A 22,699-nucleotide genomic window follows, 5' to 3' on the forward strand; every position below is an offset into this window, starting at 1 on the left:
TATAAATTTCATAATTTTATTATTATCTAAATAAAATAAAAATTGTAAAAATCAATGAAACGTTCCTACGCGCTGGAAGTTTAATGATACATCGATCTTTGTTTGCTTACAATAATAATATAATATCAAAGGTAAGAAGTTACGTCACGAAAATATTGTTTGACGACAACTAACATCGAGCTTATGTATTGTTATGACAGCTCTTCAGGTCCCTATCTACAGCTGCAAGTGTAGATAGAGCCCTTAAGCAGAAAGTAGCCTGTTCCGTAAAGTAGTAGTGTCTAACAATAAGACTGGCAGTGTTAATACGCCCATTACGTAGAGTTTAAATGCATTTGTAATATGAATTTAATGTCCTAATCTTAGGGCTACAATATACTGGGAAGAATTCCTTTAATAACCGATTTGCGTGAAAGTAAAATGAATTAACAATCAGTTAAATGAGTATATACACACAGAAAAAAAAAGGTTTACTCCTAGGATTCTATCATAATCTTATATCTAACACACAAGAGAGAGAGATATTTATTTTCACAACACTATAATACCCTTTTCGCTATTTTATAATACCTCTTAAATCGACTAACAACAGAACGTAAAATCTCTCAGATGATATCAAAAAATAAAAATTGTAGTTTTCATGGACGTGAACGTTAGCTGCGTAGTCCTAGTACCGGTTTCTTATAAAGCTCTTAATTGAGTAGTTTAGGGCTACTAGATCAATAAATTGGTAAATTTACCTGGAAGATAATTTCCATGGAAACCACAAAACTGACCTGATATGAAAAAAAGATACTATGTTTCTGTTCAACGTTGCCTCGGAAATTATCCTTTTGGTAAAGTTGTCAAGTCTTCGATCTATCGTCCTTAAAGGAATAATGCATTTTTTAGAACTAAAAGTGAGGTAAATCTACCGTGGTTGTTGATTCGAAGCAACGATCAAAAACGCTCAAAAAATAAATGGCTGTAGTCTTGAGTATCTGGTCCACATACATATAAATTTAATAAGTAAAAAATCTCTGCGTATATTTTATAAGAATAAATGATAATTGACGACAAAAATAAGTACATTATAGACATTGAGTTTTATATACACAAGTACGATCCTTCAAGAGCCTAGTGGAGCGTTACAACAATTTTGATTCCACGTTAAGTATCCAGAATGTTTCCTTAAAAATACACTATGTAATACAATAGCAGTTCAAAGGAAATTCGTATTTTACATCAGTAACAAAAAACTGCCTTTAACTAGATTATTAATTTTGTACTTATTACAAGAGATATTGCCGGCTGCATGAGGATAGTTTAACGCTAAACTGATCCTTATGTTCAGCCTATTGGATCTACAAACAATTCGCTGTAAGTGTAAAGGTGTGCAGTAAGTGTGAAAATCAAAACAAACAATTTAAACGTCCCGCCGATACTTGGCCAATCAGAATATAGTACCCAGTTTAAAAAACCACGACCAATTGAAATTCTTCTCTTTCCGTTCAACTTATTGTGACGTATGGAGAAAAAAAGGTACTTTTTTCGGGTTAAACGTCATCTGGATGAACATATTAAAAATTTATAAATTACTTTTTGAAGTTAACATCAGCTGAGCGAGAAGTCCATCAAATGTGACATCATCACATGTAGTCAAGTTGGCAGAGAATATCCGTTTGGATTGTGTATTTTTATATACAGAGAGATCATGATTACGTATCCGTGGCAGATGAGCATGTGCGTATATCAATTTTAAAGTAGTCCGCTTTAAAGACGTTCTCGATAAGCATTCAGTCTTGCAGCAAATTATTGAAATTGTTCAGAATCAACTTATTGTGTATTAAATTGCCGTAAATAGCGCGTTTTTCCGAAGGGAAATCAAGCGTTAAAACTAGAGTTTTAAAAAAATTAACAACACGAATAAAATCTTAAATAAAAACATTACAGAGAAACAAAAAAACACTGATCTTGCCGTATTTACATACGTGAGCAAAAACATCAGACTTGTTAGTAGTAATCAATATGTACAAAAACCCAGGAAGAGCATGTTACCGCACCCGCAGGTGCCACTACCGCCAAGTGATCCTCGAACTCTTTGGTTTCCTATATCGCATACTGTTATATAGCTTTATCTCGCGGAAAACGAAGACACGACAACAATACTCTACTCTAAACGTGCCTTGTAGCTGGTCTTCCAAATTTCCGCCAATGTTACCGCTGAATGGAATCGATGGAAAATGCAGAGAGGAAGCGTGAGACGTTGCACTATGGCCCATGTGAGAAACCCGTAGAATCGTTTCTGCACTGGATTAGCCTCCACTTTCTGAGTCTCGAAGGTGTAGATGATCCACATGGTTATGTTGCAGATGAGCAGGAAAGTTACCACTTGGCGGCCCGGTTTGGTGCGGTCGTGTTCGGGCAGGTGCACCCGGCGGCGGGAGACGTCTGCTATAAAGAGGAGCTGCAAGACCACCTGAAACCAACCACGGAGTTTGTCTACCCTAAACCTGTAAAAGAGGTTTTCACCTGTAAAATTGAAAGTACACCGGTGACCATTACGAGCATATTAGGCTCCACGGTGAAAGCATTGTAGTGTCCGGCAATGACGCTGAAGACCGCATAAGTGAAGAGTCCGAACGCGGACACGCGTAGCAAAATGTCGTTCAAGTCGCTTTGCTCTTCGGTTTTGAACTTCAAGTTTTGGACCCTGCAATTTACGTGCATCGTTTTCAATTCAGTTTAAGCAAACAAAACGATATGCGACATCAAAAGGTAAATCAGTTACTAGTCAGTACAATATGGAGGCTCAAAAATTCTCCGTGTACAGGGTATCTCAAAGTCGATGGTGTCATGAGGTTGTACACCTTTCAAAACGTAAACAAGATAGTATCTCTCATTGTTTCTGAGATCAGAACAGTGAGTCTCGCATTTGAGACACTTAACCTAAGGCTAATTCAATTTTTCCAGAAATTTCCTGCTATTTTGTGATTTGTTTACCGTCGCTTAAAACCTACGACATGCATGATGATAATGAGATCTTTACCTAATAAATCCGATTATAATAGCGATGATACTGAGCACCATTAGCACGCAATGCGACACGTCAGCCAAGTAAATGGCCAGCAGCCCCAACTCTTTGTGGTGAATGAGCACAAAGAACAAGATGAGACAGATCAAGGATGCGACTAACATCAGCAATCCAAAAAACAGGCCTTTGGAAGCCCCCACGCAGTCCACCCGTCCTTGCTGTGCCTGCGCGATGGCTACCGCCCTCCTGCTGAGCATTATTTCAAGTCGGTGTTCTAGGTCTTCTTGAGTCACATACCTGGAAGATTCATATATAGAAAAAAAACGCGATATACTGTTGAAACGGACTTACCTGGGATTTCGACCAATATGCTTCCACATGCAGTAAATGACCGCGGCCCCTATCAGAGAGTACTCAATGATGAAGGGGAATAAGTAGGGAGCAGAGTCCTGGACTATTGTGCCCATTATATTAATCCTGCCACAGCTGTCGTTTGAAGTACGAGTGAGATTCCTGGTGAAGTATCTTATGAAGGCTTGAGGGGTCAAGTCATCTAGCAACTCAGAACTGCCATTGGAGATAGTATTTGAAAAGTCGTTGAGTTCCGGTTCCTCAGCGACTGCAACACATGAGCTTTCGTTTAACGAATTCGTAGATAGATACAGATATCAATCACCAATATTGAACTATCTCTACAGCAGACTCTAAAACATGATTTTTTGTTAGTGATGGGCCTCTACACACATACCGTTAGCCATTTCATTAGAGACAATGTTATTAAAGCTCCTAAGATCGAAGAAATCTTTAAAGCTCGGATAAGTGGAGGGTGCGAAAGTTCTCGGGGTGCTGGTCGTGGTCGGGGCAGTGGTGAACACTTCCCAAGTACGGGCTCCTGTAGTTCTTAATGCGGACAGGGCTGTGGTGGGGAGGGTAGTTGTAATTTTAGCGAAAGACGTGGTAGGTGCGGTCGTGGTCTGCTGGACGAAAGGAGCCGCACTGCTTTTCAGCATTCGCCACATCGCGGCCGGAGTACTGGTGAACACATCTTCGAGGGCGGAAAATGAGGGGTTAGTTGATGAGAGCTAAATGCATGCAGTTACTCTACTATCGAGGGCGTAAAAATTCTCTAAAAAAATTATCACTACAGAACTACATAACCGCTTACTACCACTTACTTCTGGTGGTAGTGGGACGCAACGTAGTAGTCGGAGAAACAATATTATTAAAGTAGGGATAAGCGCTACGGGCAGTCGTAGTAATGATTCGTTTAAAGTTATGGGGAGTTGCAGCAACTGTAGCTGCCAGCAAATGTCTAGCGGTAGTGGTACTGGCAATAGTGCTGCTGGGCACGAAATCGGGTCGTGCCAAATGAGTACCCAAAATTGTGTTAGCGTTACGAAGCGTATGTTGTCTGATACTTTCTGGAAACAGCCGTGCGATTGGGGTTAGTCCACAATAAGCCTCTTTTCGCTGGAGGATCCTTACCTGCGAATGGAGCAATCTCCGTGGGAACTATCGCGGTAGCGTTCAAGAGATCTCTATGGTAAATAGTTATTTCTTTAATGTATTCGAGCACCAATGTTCTGATCCAGACGCAGAGGTTCGTGGCCACAACGTGCATCAACCCAAACCGCGCCACCACTTTGAACCGATGGATGTTCAGCTATTAAGTGAGATTTATAATATAAGAGAGAGATGAATTGAAATTACTCACTCTGGAATTCATAAAAATGAAGTACATCTGCATGAAGGTGAATATCATCTGCAACACCGGATTGACTCCCCTGAGGATCATGTAGCAGGGCGAGGTAAACGGTATCTCGAAGAAGACGCCAAATTCCAACCCGTTGTAAATCATCGTCCCCAAGCCAAAAGCTTTAAGAAATACGTTTAGCATTTAAAGGAGGTGGTGCAAAGCTACTGACCGATAGCTCCTATCCTCAAGAAAAAGCTACCGTGGCTATGGTCATTTTGAGTGGTCTTCCTCTTGCATCTGATCTTCTGATGCATCGCAGCTCCACTCTCCACGTCGACGTTGTTGACGTGTCCTCCGGGAGCGCTTGGAGGAGGTGCCGGAGGAGGAGGAGCGCCTGCGCCCTCTTGAGGCTGTTGAGGACCCTGTGAAGAGTGACGGTGTTGGACGCGTTCCGATAATTCGGTCACGGGCACGGGCACCACGTCCTCAGCGTCGACCACGCCTTCGCTGTTGCGCCGGTACGTGGTGCTCTGGGCGGACGTAAACCAAAGCAAAATAAGGAGAAAACAAAAAGGAAGAAAAGCTGCCCTTTATCTGGGAATGAGTTAACTTGGTTAACTCGGACCCATAAAGGTGCAGTAAATAATAGGAAAAAGTTGCAGGTTGTGCGTGTATTTTTTTTTACTGATGTAGTATCGGAGATTTGTTCTCAAAAGTCGTTTTGACGAGCTTTGAAAGTCGACGGATTCATGTTAATGATAGTAAGCCAGCTCACCTTGTTGTTAACGGTGCGTCTGGTGAAATCCGCCTTGGCCCGCATTAGGTCACGCATCTTGCGCGGAAATTTCTCCCTCTACACGCACAACACAATGCCCAAAACAAAAACATAGAAAAAAAAACAAGCAAAATACAGAAAATAAAAACAGGTTAATTAAAAATTAGCCAAACAAACAAATAAAAAGGTGGGACGTTTTTAGGACTGGGAGGTAGGAGGTTTCGTGGTTTAAGGGTGCGTCCTCAGATTCGCAACGGACTATACATAAAGTGTTCGTTACACAGACTCACCAATACGGGTGAAAACGTGCAGAATGGTAGCAAACCCGGAAATTCTCCAAATACGCATGTGTGGAAACCCGGGTTGCCAAGTTGTTTTTTTTACCAGAGTCCCACACATACAAACAGCAACAGTGCTTTTTTATCTTGATAGTTTCGTTCGGGTATACGCTTCACCTCAAAGGTTGTCAAATTGTTCAACTTTATAAGATGGTTTATAGAGAGTTTTGTTCCTACCGACAACCTAGAAGAAACAGTAGACCTACGGATTTTCAAATGGCGGAAGAGTTGCGGCTTATCTTATTTAGAACACGCCAGTTTGTGGTTTTGCAAGAGATCATGGGGCTATTCCAACAGAGAAATAAACCGAAAACGGACGTCAGATACACGTGCAGTACTCCTGTGAGTATTTATGATGATCCAGAAATGGTCTTCTCTCCTACCGGAACGAGGTTTCTGATCCTAATGTTAACCCGCCAAAAACATAGGTTCATGGTCGTAGAAATGTCTCGAGTTAACTTGCGTAGCAAGAGTAAGGTTAACGCGCGTTCATAAACCGGGGCCTAAAGAGGTCATGGTGGCGTAATTTCTTCCGACTTCGCCGCCATGGATTCGACTCATATCCGAAGGGAGACAGAACTGAAAAATAGTACTACGTCCACTTTCTAGGTCGTTGGTTCCTGCCCACGTTCCAAAAAAAAGAAAACTTGGCAACGTGGTCGTCGCGCATGCGCATCTGCACAGTTCCCGGGTTAATGGTCAATTAATGATTCTCCAGGTTCGCACCCGTGTTCGTTCTATTTGTTTTTTGCATACTCAAACCCATTTGTTTTTAACATCGCCCTTATGGAGATCTCCTTGAATTCTCCTCTATATATTTGACGAGCCCATTCCAGACCTTCTTAAACACAATGCACTTCACCATTAACTATAATCTAAGTGGAAGATTGTTAGACACATTGCTTAGACACCAGAAATGTGCCACTGTAGGATTTCTTAACCTTCCGATAGTTTTATCGGAGCATTGAATTGAAACAAGGGCAACAGCTGCCCACTCGCCGCAGATCGAAATAAAACTGATTTCGTAAGCACAATTGGCGGTTTAAGCAATTTCTGGTGTCATGTTCATGGACAGAGGAAGATCGCAAAGCAGTTTTCAACTCGACTGACTGAAAAGACCGATGAGTCGTCGGCGCCGAGGTCAAGAAATTTCGACTACGAGTGAAGCAAATTAAGCACACTTCGAGTGAGATGTGGCTGAAAATTAGATACTAAATACTACTTATCACACACACACACACTTCGGTTTGCATTAGTTAATTAGCCAAATAAGCGATGATTGCGAGCCAGGATTGCCTTGTTGCTTCCTTAATATTTTGGAACCTCTTGGGGGCTCAAAATCATCCTCTTGCCGCTTTGGCTAATTAGCGTTCGTGTTGGAGAATGGCCAATTAGAAAGCAAGTATGCGTGTACATACCTTAACGTCTTCGAAACTAAAAGAGATGTTGAAATCTGGATCGTGAGAACCGTCCGCTTTGGATTTCGAGCTGGACGCTTTTTGCTGAAACATCCTGGACATTAGGAAGTTTTAGCAAAATCTGGGACTCCGGAGTAGATCATCGATTGCGAGAGCTAATGGGTTAGTTCAGGTGAATGAAGATGTTACTAAATGCGCGCCAATCAAGCATCCAATCCGGAATCTACGTGTACACAGACAGATGAAAAGTGCTCTAGCGATCTTCCTTGTGCACCGCGCAAGCCGTTTATCTTGTTACTACTTAACCCTCACCTTGTCCTGCTTTTTGCTTTTCTTCTCCTTCTCCTTCTCCTTCTCTTTCTCCTTTTTCTTCTCCTTCTCTTCCTTCTTCTTCTGCTCCTTCTCTTCTTTCTTCTTCTTCTCCTCCTCCTTCTTCAGCTCCTTGTCTTTTTCTTTCGAACCTTTCTGTTTGGGCGGCGGCTTTACCTGGAAAGCTCGCCTTTATCAGACCGTCATGCGTAACTAGAGAGGTTGAGGTACCTTTTTCTCTTTTTCGACACCGTTGCAGCAGGAGCTCTCCTGCAGTAGGAAGCAGAACACGTAAAGGAGGAAGAGTATGCTCATGCCGTAAAGATAAGTGAAGAAACCTTCGTAATAGTACAATGGAATGTTGTGGGTAACTACGTCCGAGAACACATAAGCTATACACACTACGACGAGGAGCTTCGCGTAGACAAAACTCATTATAATGAAAAGAGAGGTTCTGGAAAAAAGGTGAATTATTATTTTAAGTAGTAAATTCGTATTTTTAGTAACGACAAGAAAATTGCATCAGCGATAGCGTTAGTCGAATCTGGCTAGATTTAATTGCTTAGTTGGGGCAGAATACGTACTGCGGTTCATCAGCGACGCACAAATACTTCATTACGCGTTTATTTCGGAACATTTTCCCGGAAAAAAGGATTTCTTCCCGGTTTACGGAACGAAATCCAATAAAGTGCTGCGGCAAGGAACTAAAAATAAACAATCTAAACGCCACAGTAAACAAACCAACTACTGGATCATCGTGAAAACTGGTGGGTCAGTCAAGTTACAACTATTTTCCCCCTCTTTTTCGGCTCGTTTCCATTTTCTAAAATAAATTGCAGCCTTGAGTCTGGAAATACGGGAACTCCAATGTTTAGTTGACCAAGGGTCAAAAACCCATTTAATTCTAGTAAGTTCATTATAATAAATAAACTTCTTCAATTCTAATAAATCCAATTTGTATTCGTAAATTTCAGTATTCTTGGAAACTCAAAGAAACTGGGTTGCGGAACTGACGGCGTTGCCGCAGTTCCAGTTTTTGCGCCTTGTTTAATTCAGGTGGCTTTGGCTAATAATCTCTCACAGTTCTTTCAATTCAACTGTTTCTAAACGGTAAAGCGGCACGAAACAAACGGCAAAATGGCCGATATATTTCGAACGTTCCCCGATTCCAGTGAAAGACATTTAAAAATGTGTGTTTACCGCGTTTTACTTCTATAATTTCGGAATTATGAGTAATTTATAAGAAAGCCTCAAGAGTAGCGGGAATTTTTTAGTTAGTGAACCAGGGGAACGGTTTGAAAATTGGCACTCTCGAAAGCGCGATTTGAAGTCTGGGAAACAGGTAATATTACCAGGTAAAACTACCCGCGAAGTGCTTCAAAGCAGGCTACGTACGCCCATTTAACACATATTTCCAATCCCTTAAATAGTGTTTTCATTTAACTAATACCAATTTGAATACAATTCCCTCGCAGTCTTTGCTTGCAATGAGGCAAGACAATACTAGCTATATATTTCTTTCGCATTTCCATTCCACAACTTCTGAGGTATATAAATTTCAACTACAGACCAGTACCTTGTAAGTGGTCAGAGATTCCAGTAGCTGACGATAAGTTTACCGGCAGTGCCTGTGGCTTAATGCAAATTGCTTGGAGGACAATGAAACCATGAGATTTTGAGATAAGACTGTTGGTCAATTATGGGAACCCTGGTTAGTTTAGGCTCATAGAGAGTGAAAAGGGGTAGATTGAGGAGCGAACATGATTCCTAACAGCATAATAGCAGGATGTGCTCTACCCCCCTTCACTACTACTATTGCTACTACTACTAGCCTGCATATATTAATTATTCTTGAATTTAATCAGGAAAAGTTACTGTTTGTTATATTAACATATGGATTTCTGTTTTTGCTCCACAGATGTAAATACATCTAGTCGCACATTTGGTCCCCCTTTTAATTTCCACCATTAATATATCTATAATGTTTCAGGGGCATTAAGAAGGTTTCTATGAAGGAGTTGATGCTTGCTTACATAGGTACCTGATGGGAATCAGAAAGAACTCTTTCTTTACATGTATATATTACGCGAAGATCGAAAATATCTGCTCCGTTATTGCCAGATTTCCGTAGATCAATGCATTTGGAGGTAAGTACCGAGTTTACAATGCAATGATAATTTTCAAAAATTGTCTTAACAAGTGCGGAAGTAACCTTTCTTTCTCTTTATATCTCAAATGGGTTATTACGCCTTTGTATGATTTTCCCATTAAACCATCTGCTTAGCATCTCTAGTTACAATTCAACAAGCGCCAGAGAGCCTGTTTAATGTCGAATAAAAAGCTGCATTTGCTGGTTAAAGTTGAGGGTCAGTACACGAATTTTCGGTATTCCTAGAAATCCGAAGCAAAATCAATTTGTCGGATAGTTCATGGAGCGTTCACTCTCTTGTGGTTTCTGTCTAAAAGCCAAAAGTACCATGACCGTTCGACAGTAACTTTACGCGTGGTACAAAATTGTAGTTTTGCCTGTGAAATCATGAAAAAATGTATAATTTTTGGATGGTAACATTTTTTGGCGGAAACACCCTTTGTTGGGCCATGAGCATAATTTTTTAACAAAGTCCCCGGTGTTATCCCGGTAGCGAAGGTATACCTTTTATCGGGTTTTTCCTGCACGAATTTAAGCTCCAGCTCTTTGTTGGAAGTTTCTCCTGCCTCTTTCTGCTCGTGATGATGGGCCCGCGATACCGGAAGAGTCGCCATGTTGTTTTCCGACTCCACCTCAACGGTGGCCACTTTAACTTCACCACCGGGCATCGTTTTGAATAGTCAAAACAACTAAATAAATCGTTGCAAATTGCTTCGTTGGCGTCCCCGGAACACTAATCACATCTCTGAATTATTCGCAGTTTAAATATGGATAAAAGTTGGATTTATTCGTGGAAATTGGAGGGGTTTTCTAGGAGTTAATGCGTAGGAAAATAGGTCTCATCGAAAGTAATCGGACGACACCGAGATCGTTGTATAGAAGCCATAATCACTAGATTTCTATTCGATAACCCCAGGACCGGCCGTATATATCGAATGGCGGGCGAGCGAGTCCTTCGAAAACGGGAGAGATTGCAGAGCAGGAAGGGATGCTGCAGTCACGTGTCCCGCGGCAGCGATTCCAATTGGTCCACGGGAAGCTGCGTCCCGGGATTTCGACCCAGTGACCCCGCGCCTGACCTCGCCTCACCCCTAGCATACGCGTCGATTCTAATTGTTTATCTGGACTTATTTGTTTATTTTCTCGATCCCAGAAACGATTCCTCTATATAGCTCTCGTTCTTTTATTTTCCCCATTCATCGCCTGATTTGCCAGTTAAAGGGCGCCGTTTTAATTTCCACTCTTTACCCGTTCCGAGGGGCGTGAATCGCTTTGTTTTGCGCAAGAGCAGCAGATTGTGATAAACAATTTGCAAATTGCCTCTTGGGCTTTGTATGTCGCCCAAGAGGGTGCTTTCTGAACAAAGGTGTAAGGGTTTGAAAGGGTTTTTGTTGTTTTTAGAATTATTCTCAGCTCCTGGCATTCCCTATATCGTAATTTCCGTGTACTTGTACAGGGTAATATTTGATGTATCGAATTCTCTTTTGTGAACATTTCAGCCAAGTCGATTTTGTAAGGGTCACCAAATCAATGTACTGGCAAATTTACCTGAATAATAATTTCTATGGAAACCACGAAACTGACCAATCCTACGTCTTTATTTTACTGTTTCCATGGACATTATTTTTTGGTAAAGTTGCCAGGATTGTGATCTAGACACACTAAGAGACTTAACGTAACTGGGTTAAAACAATAAAATTGTAGCAGGTCCTGGTTGCCAGAAATTTCATGTTCATTTTCTGGTAACGTAAGTGTTATTTTTTGACTGTGTCAGTCAAAATTCAGTCAATTTCAATTTCACAGAAAACGTACGTTTGCTGCTGTATTTTAAAATCATCTCACTTACACCATTTTTTCACTTACATCATATATTTACCTAATTACACTAAAACTATAATGATTGGCCTTTTAATCACGAAGCGACAAATTTTCATGGTGGCACTTCGGACGATTCATATTATCGGTCAGGTCACCGTCTGTTCACGGTGAGGTCAAATCTTGCGACGTTCGTTTTGTATTGTTTGACCGTGCGCGCTAATGTGAATAAACAATGCCAAATGAATATTACATTATTTGATCTGACCGATAATATCAGTCGTTCTTCATTTCAATTTAAATTATAGACAAAACTTACTTTGCATTCTTAGGGTATACTTTGGTATGGTAAACGTGGAAGTCGTCCTCTGGTTGCTTTGGCATTAGTGGCGTCCGTTCAGCCCTCACGTGAGTCGGCGAGGTGTGAGACCCGAACCCGTCAGGATTTAACTAAAAGAAAATAATACATTTTGAAATTGCGGTTTATAGGTGCCAGCGTTTGATCTATTGGCCCTTAAGCTCACTTTAACTACTGTAGCTACAGGCTGTTGCTGTGGCTGCAATTGATGCTGTTGGTCCATCTTCGCAGGTGGCGGTGTCGTGGGTTTTTTCGAAGGCTGTATCTGTTCCACTGGGGCTTGTTCCCCCAGAAGGCGCTCTTTCATCTCGTGGATGTAAGGACACCGTTGCATGTTAATTTTGTACTGTAATTAAAATTATCGCGTGAACGTCACTATTACCAGTTCCATTGTACATGAATACAACTTTCTTTTCAATGAAGTTTGTTGCCTCAACCAACTGCAAAAGGAGACAGAAAGGTGCGATGTTTGAGTCTTTGATATGATAATTGATTATTGTGTAACAGTTAGTTTGCCGGATTTGGGTTCGTATATGGCGGTCATAAAGGTGTAGGGCGGATGTTCGATTGCTTGAATTGTTGATGTAATATTTCTATGTATTTATGTGTAACGCAATAGAATAGTAAAGAGGGGAATTGGTAATGTAAATCGCAAGATAAGGAGCGTTTTAAGAATATTCTCTTAAGCATTCTTCTCTTTCTATCATGTTGAAACCGCAAAAAACAACAATTATCTTTACTATCGATACGCTAAATTGTGCGTTTATACTTTACACACAGCTGTTAAATGACTTCAACTTTAAGTTTTCCAGACTTCTTCGACTCTATTTATATGTTTTGCGGAGGGAAATGATTTACTCTTTGCGTCTAATTAAAATAGGCTCGTATTTGCTTGGATATTTATTATTTCGATACTTGAAAGTTAGATATGCACCGCAAGTGAAAGAAACGAGCCAGAAGGCGTAAAAGAAGCCGCCAATACGGGTCAGGACCGTCAAAAATAAAATAAATTCCTTAAAAATGACAATTAAGATTTTTTCTATATTTTTCGGCTTTTGCTCCAATTTCCTGACCTGTCTTTACTTTGATCCTGCGATTCAATGTTTAAAGTTTTTTCTGAATATGCGTAACTTCGTCACTTAAACGTCACTTAAATGACGACATTAAACGACGAAGCTGCGACAGTCATTTTTTTGATACAGCGACTGTTGTTAAATGAGAGCCAGTGTTGCCATTGTTCGTTAATAATACAGGAACGTAGGTATTTTTTTTAGCTAGGTTACATCCTTTGAACTGCTATAAATACAACATCAAAGGGCCGATCAGTTCCAACCGCTGGACGATATAATTAAGGCGACCTTAAGTAGGTCACACCCTTGAATGTATTTATTGATCATTCAGCTCTTATAATTATTTGCGGCAAGTTAAAAAAAATACATATTACATGCCATATCGAGATGAGGGCTAGTCCGACTAAAGGTGTAATGTAGGTAGGCAGTTATTAGTAGTTACCAACCTTGTGTTATTACGAACTACTATAAAGAGGGTACAACCTTCAACCTGGCAGCGTTTGGTAGGATTTGAACACAGCGGGCGATCAAATCTCTTATACCGAGTGCCCTAATAATCCGTTCACATTACACTGCGACATTCGACTGGTAATCCCTACCGGAAGGGCCTTAAGAGTCCCATTTCAGCGGGGACAAAGCGCAGGAAATAGTACCGGTACCATCATTCAGGGGAAAAAGCATTTGCGCGAGATCGGAGAGAGCTTTTGATACACACGGCCTACTCTACTACAACACAACATAGTTTAATAGGTCGACGGACTCGGGCGTCCGAGATGAGTTTGGCTTTTGCGCAGTTTTGGCGCCCCGCTGTCTGCAAAAATGACGGCCAAAATAAGGGAAGTTTTTTTGTTTCGACCCTGGGTGTCGGTTCAGACCTTGAAACCGCTAAGCCTTAAGCTTAATGTTCTATTTTCCATGGACTATTGAGTCGTCCAATACATAAGACGTCTCGCGTATTAATTTTCAAAGTCGGAATTGCCCTGTATTTGTCAATAGTTTATTAATCAATCTGGACTTATTTTTCGACGATCCATCATCCATGTCATTTGGACACCAGGATTCCACCACACTACGCCCTGTATTGTTCGATCTTCATAAGGAAGTTCTTGACAATCTGATGATGGAAAGATTGTCAGTTACACGTTTTCAAACTTGATGATATGGCGAAGGCTAATTGTTTATCATATTTAAACACCCTTGATTCATGATAATTAATGGCATTTCTCTTTGTCCTATTTAAATTTCAAATTAAAACCCTCACAAACGGACAAAGAGCTACGCTCACACATACATACGCGCATCAACATATTATGCGTTTATTTTAGGCCCTACTAATTAGAAAACCAAAATAAGCACTGCTGCCTGTAAAATGAGCTTGTAATGGGCAGTAACGGCAAACAAATAAACAGGGATTTTTGTTCGCCACTCTCATGTCATTGGGATTATTGTGAGAAGCTCACACAAACACAACATAAAACTTACAATTCTGACCCGGCACTTGACCGCATCGAGATTCTGCAAGCGCTGATCGCATTGTCGGTCTTGGACCTTATGCTTCAGCATGCTTCTTCTTCATTATATTGGCGCTGAAATCGGTCAGTGATTGAATTACTTGAATCTGCTACTACCGAGAATTCACCCTCATAACTCACCCTGTTCATATGGTTTAAGAGTTTTTGCACAAACTTGAAAACCTAAGAGACTATTTGAGAATTTTCGCGACTAGTATACAGAAACGAAACGTGTTGCTCATCTAACTGCAACCTCCAATACGAGGCTTAAAGCTTTGGCGGAAAGGGCTGTGCGCAGCATTGAAATTGGGTTAAAATTACTATTTTTGTTTGCTACTTCCCGGGAGTAAAGAGGAACAACTATTTTTAAGTTACTTCTGTATTCAGCTTTAACCAAATCGCTTGTAACCTTTAATCATCGATTACTTTTGAGAGTTTGAAAGCTCGGCCTATTATAGAGCTTCAATGCCCATAATATCTATTTGTGGCTTTTCCATAGTACAGGTTTCGTCCACCAAAGGGCACGGTGTCTCTTGAGTCGCGTCCAATATTTGGGTCAAAGCTTGTCGCTGGTCAAAGCTGTGCTGAAGCATAGGCATTCACCATGGGAACATTTCGAAACGGTAATTATTAGGCACTTCCTGATAATTTGAAACTCATAAATTAAACTACACGCTTTCATGCGGACCCACATCTCTTCAAATTATATTTCCTGTCCGTTTACAGTTCATTTTTCTAAATGGATTCCCATATATTCCTACCATGACAACGAAGAGAATTCTACTTCAGAGTCTACTTTTTTTCCTTTAATTTTTGTAAATTTATGCCTTTCCAATTTGACGAAAATATATTTACTGGACATATGCAGAAACTCCCGAACTACAATTGCCTAGTCGAAATACATAGTGCGTCTTGCACAAGAATGTTATCACTGGGTGACTGTCTTCACCCAATTTTTTTTGCCCTTGTCTAATCTCGTGTGAAAACAGAGACGGCTAATGATCTGGGAACAGATTAAGATTTCAGAATTTAAGAATTGAGATTTACCACATAAGGAATGGTTGACAGCGGCCAGTGGCACAGTGGAGATAATTACAAATTTTAATAGACAAAATTGCTTTTATTCTTAATAAAATTATTTAAAGTGCTTTTGGGACGTTTTAGAATATTGCAATTATGTTTCTTATTGTTGCACTTTAAAATCGATAATGGCGTGAAGTTTTTAAGCATACTTGAGCAGTTGCGATTATGCATTTTTACTCAATTGGACGTGGCATTCACACCACAGTATTAAATATTATAGTTCTACTTCACTATGAACTTGAAAACGATAAATTCTAACTTGAAGGAATATAACGGGCCTATTTACACTATGGTTTTCTAGCTTTTCTATCGAATTACATTGGCAAAAGGCGACTTATTACCCATAATTTCCACTTCGATGCCGTTTAAATTATGTTAATTATCGTCTTGTCAGGGCGCGATTTGAAGCGGAAGTAAAGTTGCAAATTGCAACGCAAAAGCGAATCAAAACTCTTGTCGGAAACAATGGTCTCGTTAAACTGAATACTTTGGCCCTTTGCGACCTCCGAACAGGCACTTATTATGCCTCTAGTTCGTGTCCTAAATTACTGTTCGGTGTAATTAATCAAAATTAAGGAAATATTCTAGGCTAAATGCAGTCGAACAGCAGACGCATTTGTATTCGATTGACTTCGTTCTCCTGGGAACGTTCTATTGCCTGGATTACAAAATTGGGTCCCGAAACCAATTTGCCTCAACGTGAGGACCAGATAAGCGACCAATATGTATTTTCATTGTCGTGTCAACTCCCTTTTGTAATATTCTGATTATTAAATCCGGGACGCTCATTTAGTAAATTTGTAGGTTTTTTTATAATATGTGGGTAATGCGTCCTTCAGATGAAAGTTCCCTGAAACGACGCTCGCCGTCGGTTATCCCCTCCAAAACACCTGTTTTTAAGAACAAAGAGTATAGTGGGAAGTAGTAGGACGCATGTCGACGCTGAAAACGGCGTCATAACGATCGAAAATCGGCATTTCTGTTGTCCCCGTATTGAGGAGATAGATTTGTTAACTTTTTATTTGCCAAACAATGTACCTTCTTATAGTGTAACAACGAAGGGTATTACCTCAGTGTGTTACATAACGATTTCGGTTCAAGGAAACGAGAGGCACCTTGAAATTGCATTGGGTCGTCATTATGCTTTTTAATTGAATTCAGTGTGTCTATTTCTCCTAGTAAATGCTAAAAATTCCGAATTAAATTGAAACTGGTTTTGCGGTGCGGGTTTGCCGGCAAAACACAATCTATGTTTCACAACTAAGCCTTCAAACATCGCGTTGCTGCCCTCTCTGGATTGATTTTAAATAAAAATTACGCACTTTCCCACTAACTTACTATACTTACCGAGTCTTCATTTTCATCCAATTGCATTTAACACTAAGAACTGTGGTCTGCAATCACGAGCAGGCATGCGACCTGCAGAAATCTCTGAGACGATATTGCTTCACTGCCCGAACTAAAGGCAAACCGTTTCATTGAAGAACCGCCATCGTACTTAACATTCCACTGCCATTCTTCAGAAGAACTGCCTATTTAATGCATCCGCTACTATATTATAGCGGGACTGCTTTTTTGAACTTGAACGCCTCTCTCCTTCTCTCTCCAAGCTAAGCTCCTATTAATGTTTATGCGTGCCTTCAGGGTTGCCATGTGGAGGGTATTTATGAGTTTTCGTGATGTAATATCACTCTCAGTTGTAAAAACCGTTTTTCAAAATAAATGTGTTTTTCGGTGAAAGTCCACTGACCCAAAAAATTGCCCCAAGAATACACTTGTACAACATTACTAGTAAATTTTGCGGTTTGGCAACGTCGTAGGCGCGCCACGCAACAATCTGTTTACATCACGTGACGATGCAACCCCTCGCCACAACATGATCGCGGTAAAGGGGAGGGTACAGCGGGGGTGTGTAGAATTATTCCACCCTCGCCCTCGTCGTTCCGTTTCAGGATCGAATTCGAGATTTACGAGGGGGTTGGAGACTTGATGGAATTTCTCGGGGGGTTATTATCGATTTTTAAGGGTTGCGATGCAGTCAGTTGAGTCATAGATGTTTAGGAAAAATGCAAGTTTGCAATATTTGAGGACAAGTTGGATTTGAGTATCGAAGTGTAAATTTATGAACTTGACGTTGGAGTTGGCTTTGGTGTTAGCACTAAATGTCACGCCGGCGCCGTATTCGTAGCGCAGCGCTCTTGACTCCCATGTCTTCCCTGATTTGATTTTTTCTGATGTCGCAGATTCTGAAAATCGTTTATTAAAACCTCGGTAGGACAGTTCCCTGAAAACATAGTTTTACTCTTCATGTCAGCATTAAAAGAAAATTTAAAGTTGTTCTTTTCATTGTCCACCTTTCTTAATTTTGAATTATTTTAACCATCCAGATTATTGTTCAGGCTGCTAGGCGTCAATCTAGAAATGGAAATCCATTACTGTCAGAGCAATTACTTAGTAAGGAAGGCCTCTAGGAATTTTTTATATTCAGTTTAGCATTATTTTAGCCTTTCTATAACCCCCTAGAATTTATGACACGGCCTTCCCGGACACCCTGTATTTAAATAATAATATTAACAGTGACTATTAGGTATTAGTAATAACATTAATGAAGGGGTTTAGTAATTAAATCCACTTATTAATTTTTTTCCAGTTCATATATTGTTATTTCATACTCTTTGTACATAACTATACTATATTCTTACCAATGAACAAATTATTAAGATATTCTGTAGATTTAATAATAATCATTAACAAAAACCATGTTTAACAATAAAAACAACAGAAACGTTTCAGGGTAAATGAAATTAATTTTTTTATGGTCTATTTATTTCCTCTTAAATCAAGTGACGAAAACGGTCATATAAGGACAAATTCGCGCGTTTATTACACACAGATATGTCTTAGATCATTAAATTTCATGCTTGAGTTTAAATAGCCAGGAAAAATTATTTTAACCACCCAAGTAACGCCTGGTCTATACGTTTCGTCTTCAGTCCTGCATCATCAGACAACTGTCCAACAGCTCCAAGAATACTCAAACTTTCACTCTTGGATGCAAACTCTCTCTCGCTTATGTACAAACATTAATTTAATTCTTCGCTTTTTCGCTTTTTCTTCGCTTTGTCTGTTATCTTAATAGCGCGTTCCTTATGTTTACAAAGATCAACCATGGACATGTGAGGAAGGTCATAAGTAAGAAAAAGAACCAAGTATTTGAATCAGGCCTCTTAGGTAGCTTTTCCTTACCAGAGCCATATTCGAGTGAAGCCTATAGGTGGGAAGAGAAACCAAATGTGAAGCAAAAGCTGAAAATGAAGAGGAGAAGAAAAAGTGCAGTAGTTTAAAACTCCTATGAGTTGTAATACTCACTGAATTTTGAAGTATATCTTTTTGACCACTTCTCATTGGATTCGGAAGGGGGAGGACATGGACAAGAGCTAAAAAGAGTATTTGAATCGGACCTTTTACAAGACTTTTCCCCTCTGATCAGTAAGAAGGTAAGCGAGAAAGAACCCATTAAGGGGCAGGAGAAGCGGTACCAGGGGAAATTAGGGGTTCATAGGCGCTAAATTGGAATCTTTATGCATATCTTCTGCGTTTTAGTGTCTTATACTTTTCCCCCACACCAGTCAGTGTGAAGTGACCGAAGAAGAAGACAACGAGGTGAAATTACCTATAAATATGGCAGAAGAAAGGAGAAAAATTGAGAGTGTTTGCTATTGCAAGGCAACCTAAATACACAACGATCTTGGTTTGTGCCCCCCTTTTCCAATTCTGTCCAGACCCCACATTGGTTAGAAAAAGGGCACGGATGTACCATAAACATCTGGTTTGCATACAAAGCCATCATTCAGTCTTTTGCAAGCTTGTCTAACCAAACCCGTTTCATGCAAAACATGGGGCTTTCTGGCGTCGTATTTCTGGACATATTTGGCATGATCATGCAAGACTGAGGACAACACCGTACGTGAAGATCAGTGTAAAGCTATTATTATGGCACAACTTATACAGGGTGTTTCCTAAGTACGGTCCGTAAATTCAGGACACTATTTCTTATGGTACTTGAAGAAAAAGAGTTCCTATAAACATGTGATTCAAAACACTTAGACTTTAAGATACAGGGTGTTAAAACAAAAAATATATATATATTATTATTATTTGAAATAAATTTGGAACAGTCAATGCTAGGTTCTTAAAATTTTGTAGTTATTGTATGTTGGTATGGAAATGTATTTCTAGTATGTATTTCTAGTATAAAGACAATTTTTATCTGCCGCCAGTGGCGTAGTTACGTGTGAGTCAGTCGACGTTTTCGTTATAAAATGTGGTACGTCAATGGATTTTTTTAACATTCTTATTATTTTCGGACTCTCCTAATAGGGTCTACAGTACATAACGGACACTTTTTGTTTTAGGGATTTTTGAAAAATTCAAAAACGGAGCTCTTCCTTATTAAATTTAAAAACTACCTAGATGAGGAAAAATTGAATTTTTTCAAAAATTTTCCACGAAATAGAGTGTCTTACGGAATCGTGGAGTGAATGTGATTTAGGTGTATATTTTCTTTGGTTAGGTTAGGCTAGGCTGTACTTGCTTCGACGGTACATATACTAAAATTAAAAGAATACAGAGAAGATTGGCATGGCTCCTGCGCAAGGATTACCACTGACAGTATTACCACCTAACCTAATCTCTGTATCGTTTCAACTTTCTAAAACCGCGTTTTGGTTGCCCTACCTACCTTACCTTACCCCACCTAGCACCCCTTTTCACTCCACTGTCCCGTAAAATACTTTGCTTCGAGGAAAATTTTTTGAAAAAATTCAATTTTTCCTCATCTAGCTACTTTCTAAATTAAATAAGAAAAAGCCCTGTTTTGAATTTTTCAAAAATCTCTAAAACTAAAAGTATCCGTTATGTACTGTGGGCCCATAACTGTCTTACAGCATCATAAGGCCATAACGCCTTAGGGAGACATTTGCGAACACGGGTCTTTCCAATCCCTAGAAGTTTGATCCCAGAGCTCTGAAACACCCTGTATACAATAAATTGGATAATAATATACATATATATTTTTTATTTTTAACGCCCTTTATCTCAGAATCTATCTTTTCTGGCAGCATTGTTATAGGAACTTTTTTCTTTAAATACCATAAGAAATTGTCTCCTAAAGTTACGGACCGTACTTAAGAAACGCCCTGTACAGGGAAGATAAATAGATGATTTTTCTGTCATGTTACACTTTAGTATCGAGTTTCACTAATACATACTATGTTATTAGGTACTTATGGAATTACACACATAACGAAGAAACCATGCAAGCGTTCATCCGCAGCTAAAGCGATCAGACTTGTAAGGGTAAATGTATCACTATGAACTAAGCGTATTATTACGATAAAAAGAAAACATAACAAACGCCTAAGCTCAATACAAATTCAACAATAGAATATAAATATTTAGAACATATAGGTACTCAAGTTTGAACTTATAAGTAAAGTTTGATTTTTGGATTATTCTAGATTAGGTTAGTTCAGGTTAGTCCAGGTTCGACCTGTCTGAGGGAAACAAATTTTCCAGACATGTGGAAAATGCCGAAATTAATTCAGTTAGAATTAATTTCGGAAAGGAAACAACCGCAGGACAAACCAAGCTTTAGACCAATGAGTTTAATAGATATTGTAGGAAAAGTGGTCGAATTACTCCTCAAAAGCCGTCTCATGGCGGAAGTTAGGGAGGAAAGCTCCTGAGCGACAGGTGAGATGGGTTCCGCAGGAATCGGTCAGCGGTGAATGCGATTGAAAAAGTACAGAAAATAGTCGAAGAGATTAATGCGAAAGCGACACACAATAGAGAGGAAACAGTACTGATATTGCTGGATGTGGAAGAATCTTCAACTTCCCGCCCTGGGATCGGGAGTGTCGAAAAGAGAAATGTGAGCAAATACCTGGAAGAAATGATTAAATCCTATGTTTACAACAAGAAAATAGTAATCCTAAGTGGGAAAATGGTGGAAACTACATACGTAGTACCACAGGACTCCGTACTTGACCTCACCCTTTCGAACATCTATTATGACCAGGTTTTGCAAGAAAAAAATGAGCATGTCCGGAAGAGATAAGGAACAATTTTTGAACAGAATCCAATACGTTGTTCGACAAGTGAAAAGTAAGCTGAAGGAAATTCATCTAAAAGTACCCGGACGAAAGAGTCAAATGGTGATACTAGCGGGGAGAGGTACTGTCCCGTCCACTATCCACTGTCCTGCGCCGATTTGGAAAGAAGCGGTGAAGCACATATTTACGTAGTTTGCAAAGAGTTAATCGAAGACTACCTCTAATGGTTAGTAGCGAGTATCAAAATGTGCTGGTTGAGCAAGTACAGATCTACCAATGGTCATGGACCTGTTGATAAAAGAACGGAAAAGCCCTGCAGGGAGGATAACATAGAAAAACGGACATGAAGGATACAACTAATGGAAGAATGGCAAATAAGGCGGAAAACACACGACGCATGCGTTAGAATCTTCATATGTCAAGGAGTGGGGAGAAATAAATCCCTTTCTAACTTAAGTAATGAATGCGCTAGTGGCACTGGAAGAAGAGGAAGTAATAAACTGGCAACATAAGAAAAGGCGCCAAACCTCGACGGCAATGCCTGTCTGTGAGTGAATCCCACACTCCCAGATCGACGAAGATCTTGCCACCAATGACCTGACGTACATAAAAGAGCATTTCCCTAACCTCTATAAAAAACGGTTAGTTCCGGTCAATCCAGGTTAGTCCGGGTTAGTTCTGATTAGTACAAGTTCCTGGGATCTGTACAAGTTCATGCAGGGCCGTATTTGGAATTTGTGGCAGTGTGATGTTTATTGCTGTGAATATTATTATATTATTAAATATTAAACTAGTTACTATTTTTAAGTTAAAAGGAGGTCTACCCTACGGTTTTGTACTATATATCTTATGAGTATGAGCTTCATGAGATTTCTTATCGTGGAATTTTATCGTACGTGGTATTTGCTCACCCTTTATGAGGTAACGTTAACACTAATTATCAATGCTGCAAAAGCACACAAAGCGTGTATAAAAATGTAAAAATACTTATCCAAAGTCATAGGTATTATTATTAATATTGATGATCCCATTTATCATATGTTGTATTAGA

At 39.8% G+C, this 22,699-nt stretch overlaps 1 protein-coding gene, 1 long non-coding RNA gene and 1 other non-coding gene across 16 annotated transcripts in view; 2 read left to right on the plus strand and 1 right to left on the minus strand.

Moving 5' to 3' along the window:
- LOC136408373 (uncharacterized) overlaps window positions 1–22,699 on the plus strand; it is a 57,838-nt gene that overhangs the window by 23,589 nt on the left and 11,550 nt on the right. The window lies entirely within an intron of this gene.
- On the minus strand, window positions 5–17,100 carry OtopLa (Otopetrin-like a). Of its 14 annotated transcripts, none has more exons than XM_066389219.1 (17): window positions 14,594–14,759; window positions 14,424–14,527; window positions 12,038–12,217; window positions 11,833–11,963; window positions 7,781–8,003; window positions 7,553–7,726; window positions 7,241–7,324; window positions 5,485–5,562; window positions 4,939–5,131; window positions 4,728–4,888; window positions 4,499–4,676; window positions 4,189–4,434; window positions 3,762–4,058; window positions 3,365–3,632; window positions 3,029–3,310; window positions 2,512–2,692; window positions 5–2,458 (listed from the first exon to the last, which is right to left on the minus strand). In XM_066389219.1, the coding sequence occupies exons 2-17, from the start codon at window positions 14,502–14,504 to the stop codon at window positions 2,150–2,152; spliced, it is 3,066 nt and encodes a 1,021-aa protein (XP_066245316.1). In that variant the 5' UTR covers window positions 14,505–14,527; window positions 14,594–14,759; the 3' UTR covers window positions 5–2,149. The 14 variants fall into 14 exon arrangements, with proteins under 14 accessions (XP_066245316.1, XP_066245320.1, XP_066245310.1 ...); XM_066389213.1 differs by having other exon boundaries at window positions 165–2,458; window positions 4,939–5,239; window positions 14,594–14,762; XM_066389214.1 differs by lacking the exons at window positions 14,424–14,527; window positions 14,594–14,759 and adding an exon at window positions 16,883–17,100 and having other exon boundaries at window positions 165–2,458; window positions 4,939–5,239.
- On the plus strand, window positions 20,122–20,230 carry LOC136408771 (U6 spliceosomal RNA). Its single transcript, XR_010752126.1, has one exon. It is a non-coding gene; the product is annotated as a U6 spliceosomal RNA (small nuclear RNA).

The sequence above is a fragment of the Euwallacea similis genome, chromosome 4, assembly GCF_039881205.1.
Source record: "Euwallacea similis isolate ESF13 chromosome 4, ESF131.1, whole genome shotgun sequence".
In the NCBI taxonomy this organism is placed as follows: domain Eukaryota; kingdom Metazoa; phylum Arthropoda; class Insecta; order Coleoptera; family Curculionidae; genus Euwallacea; species Euwallacea similis.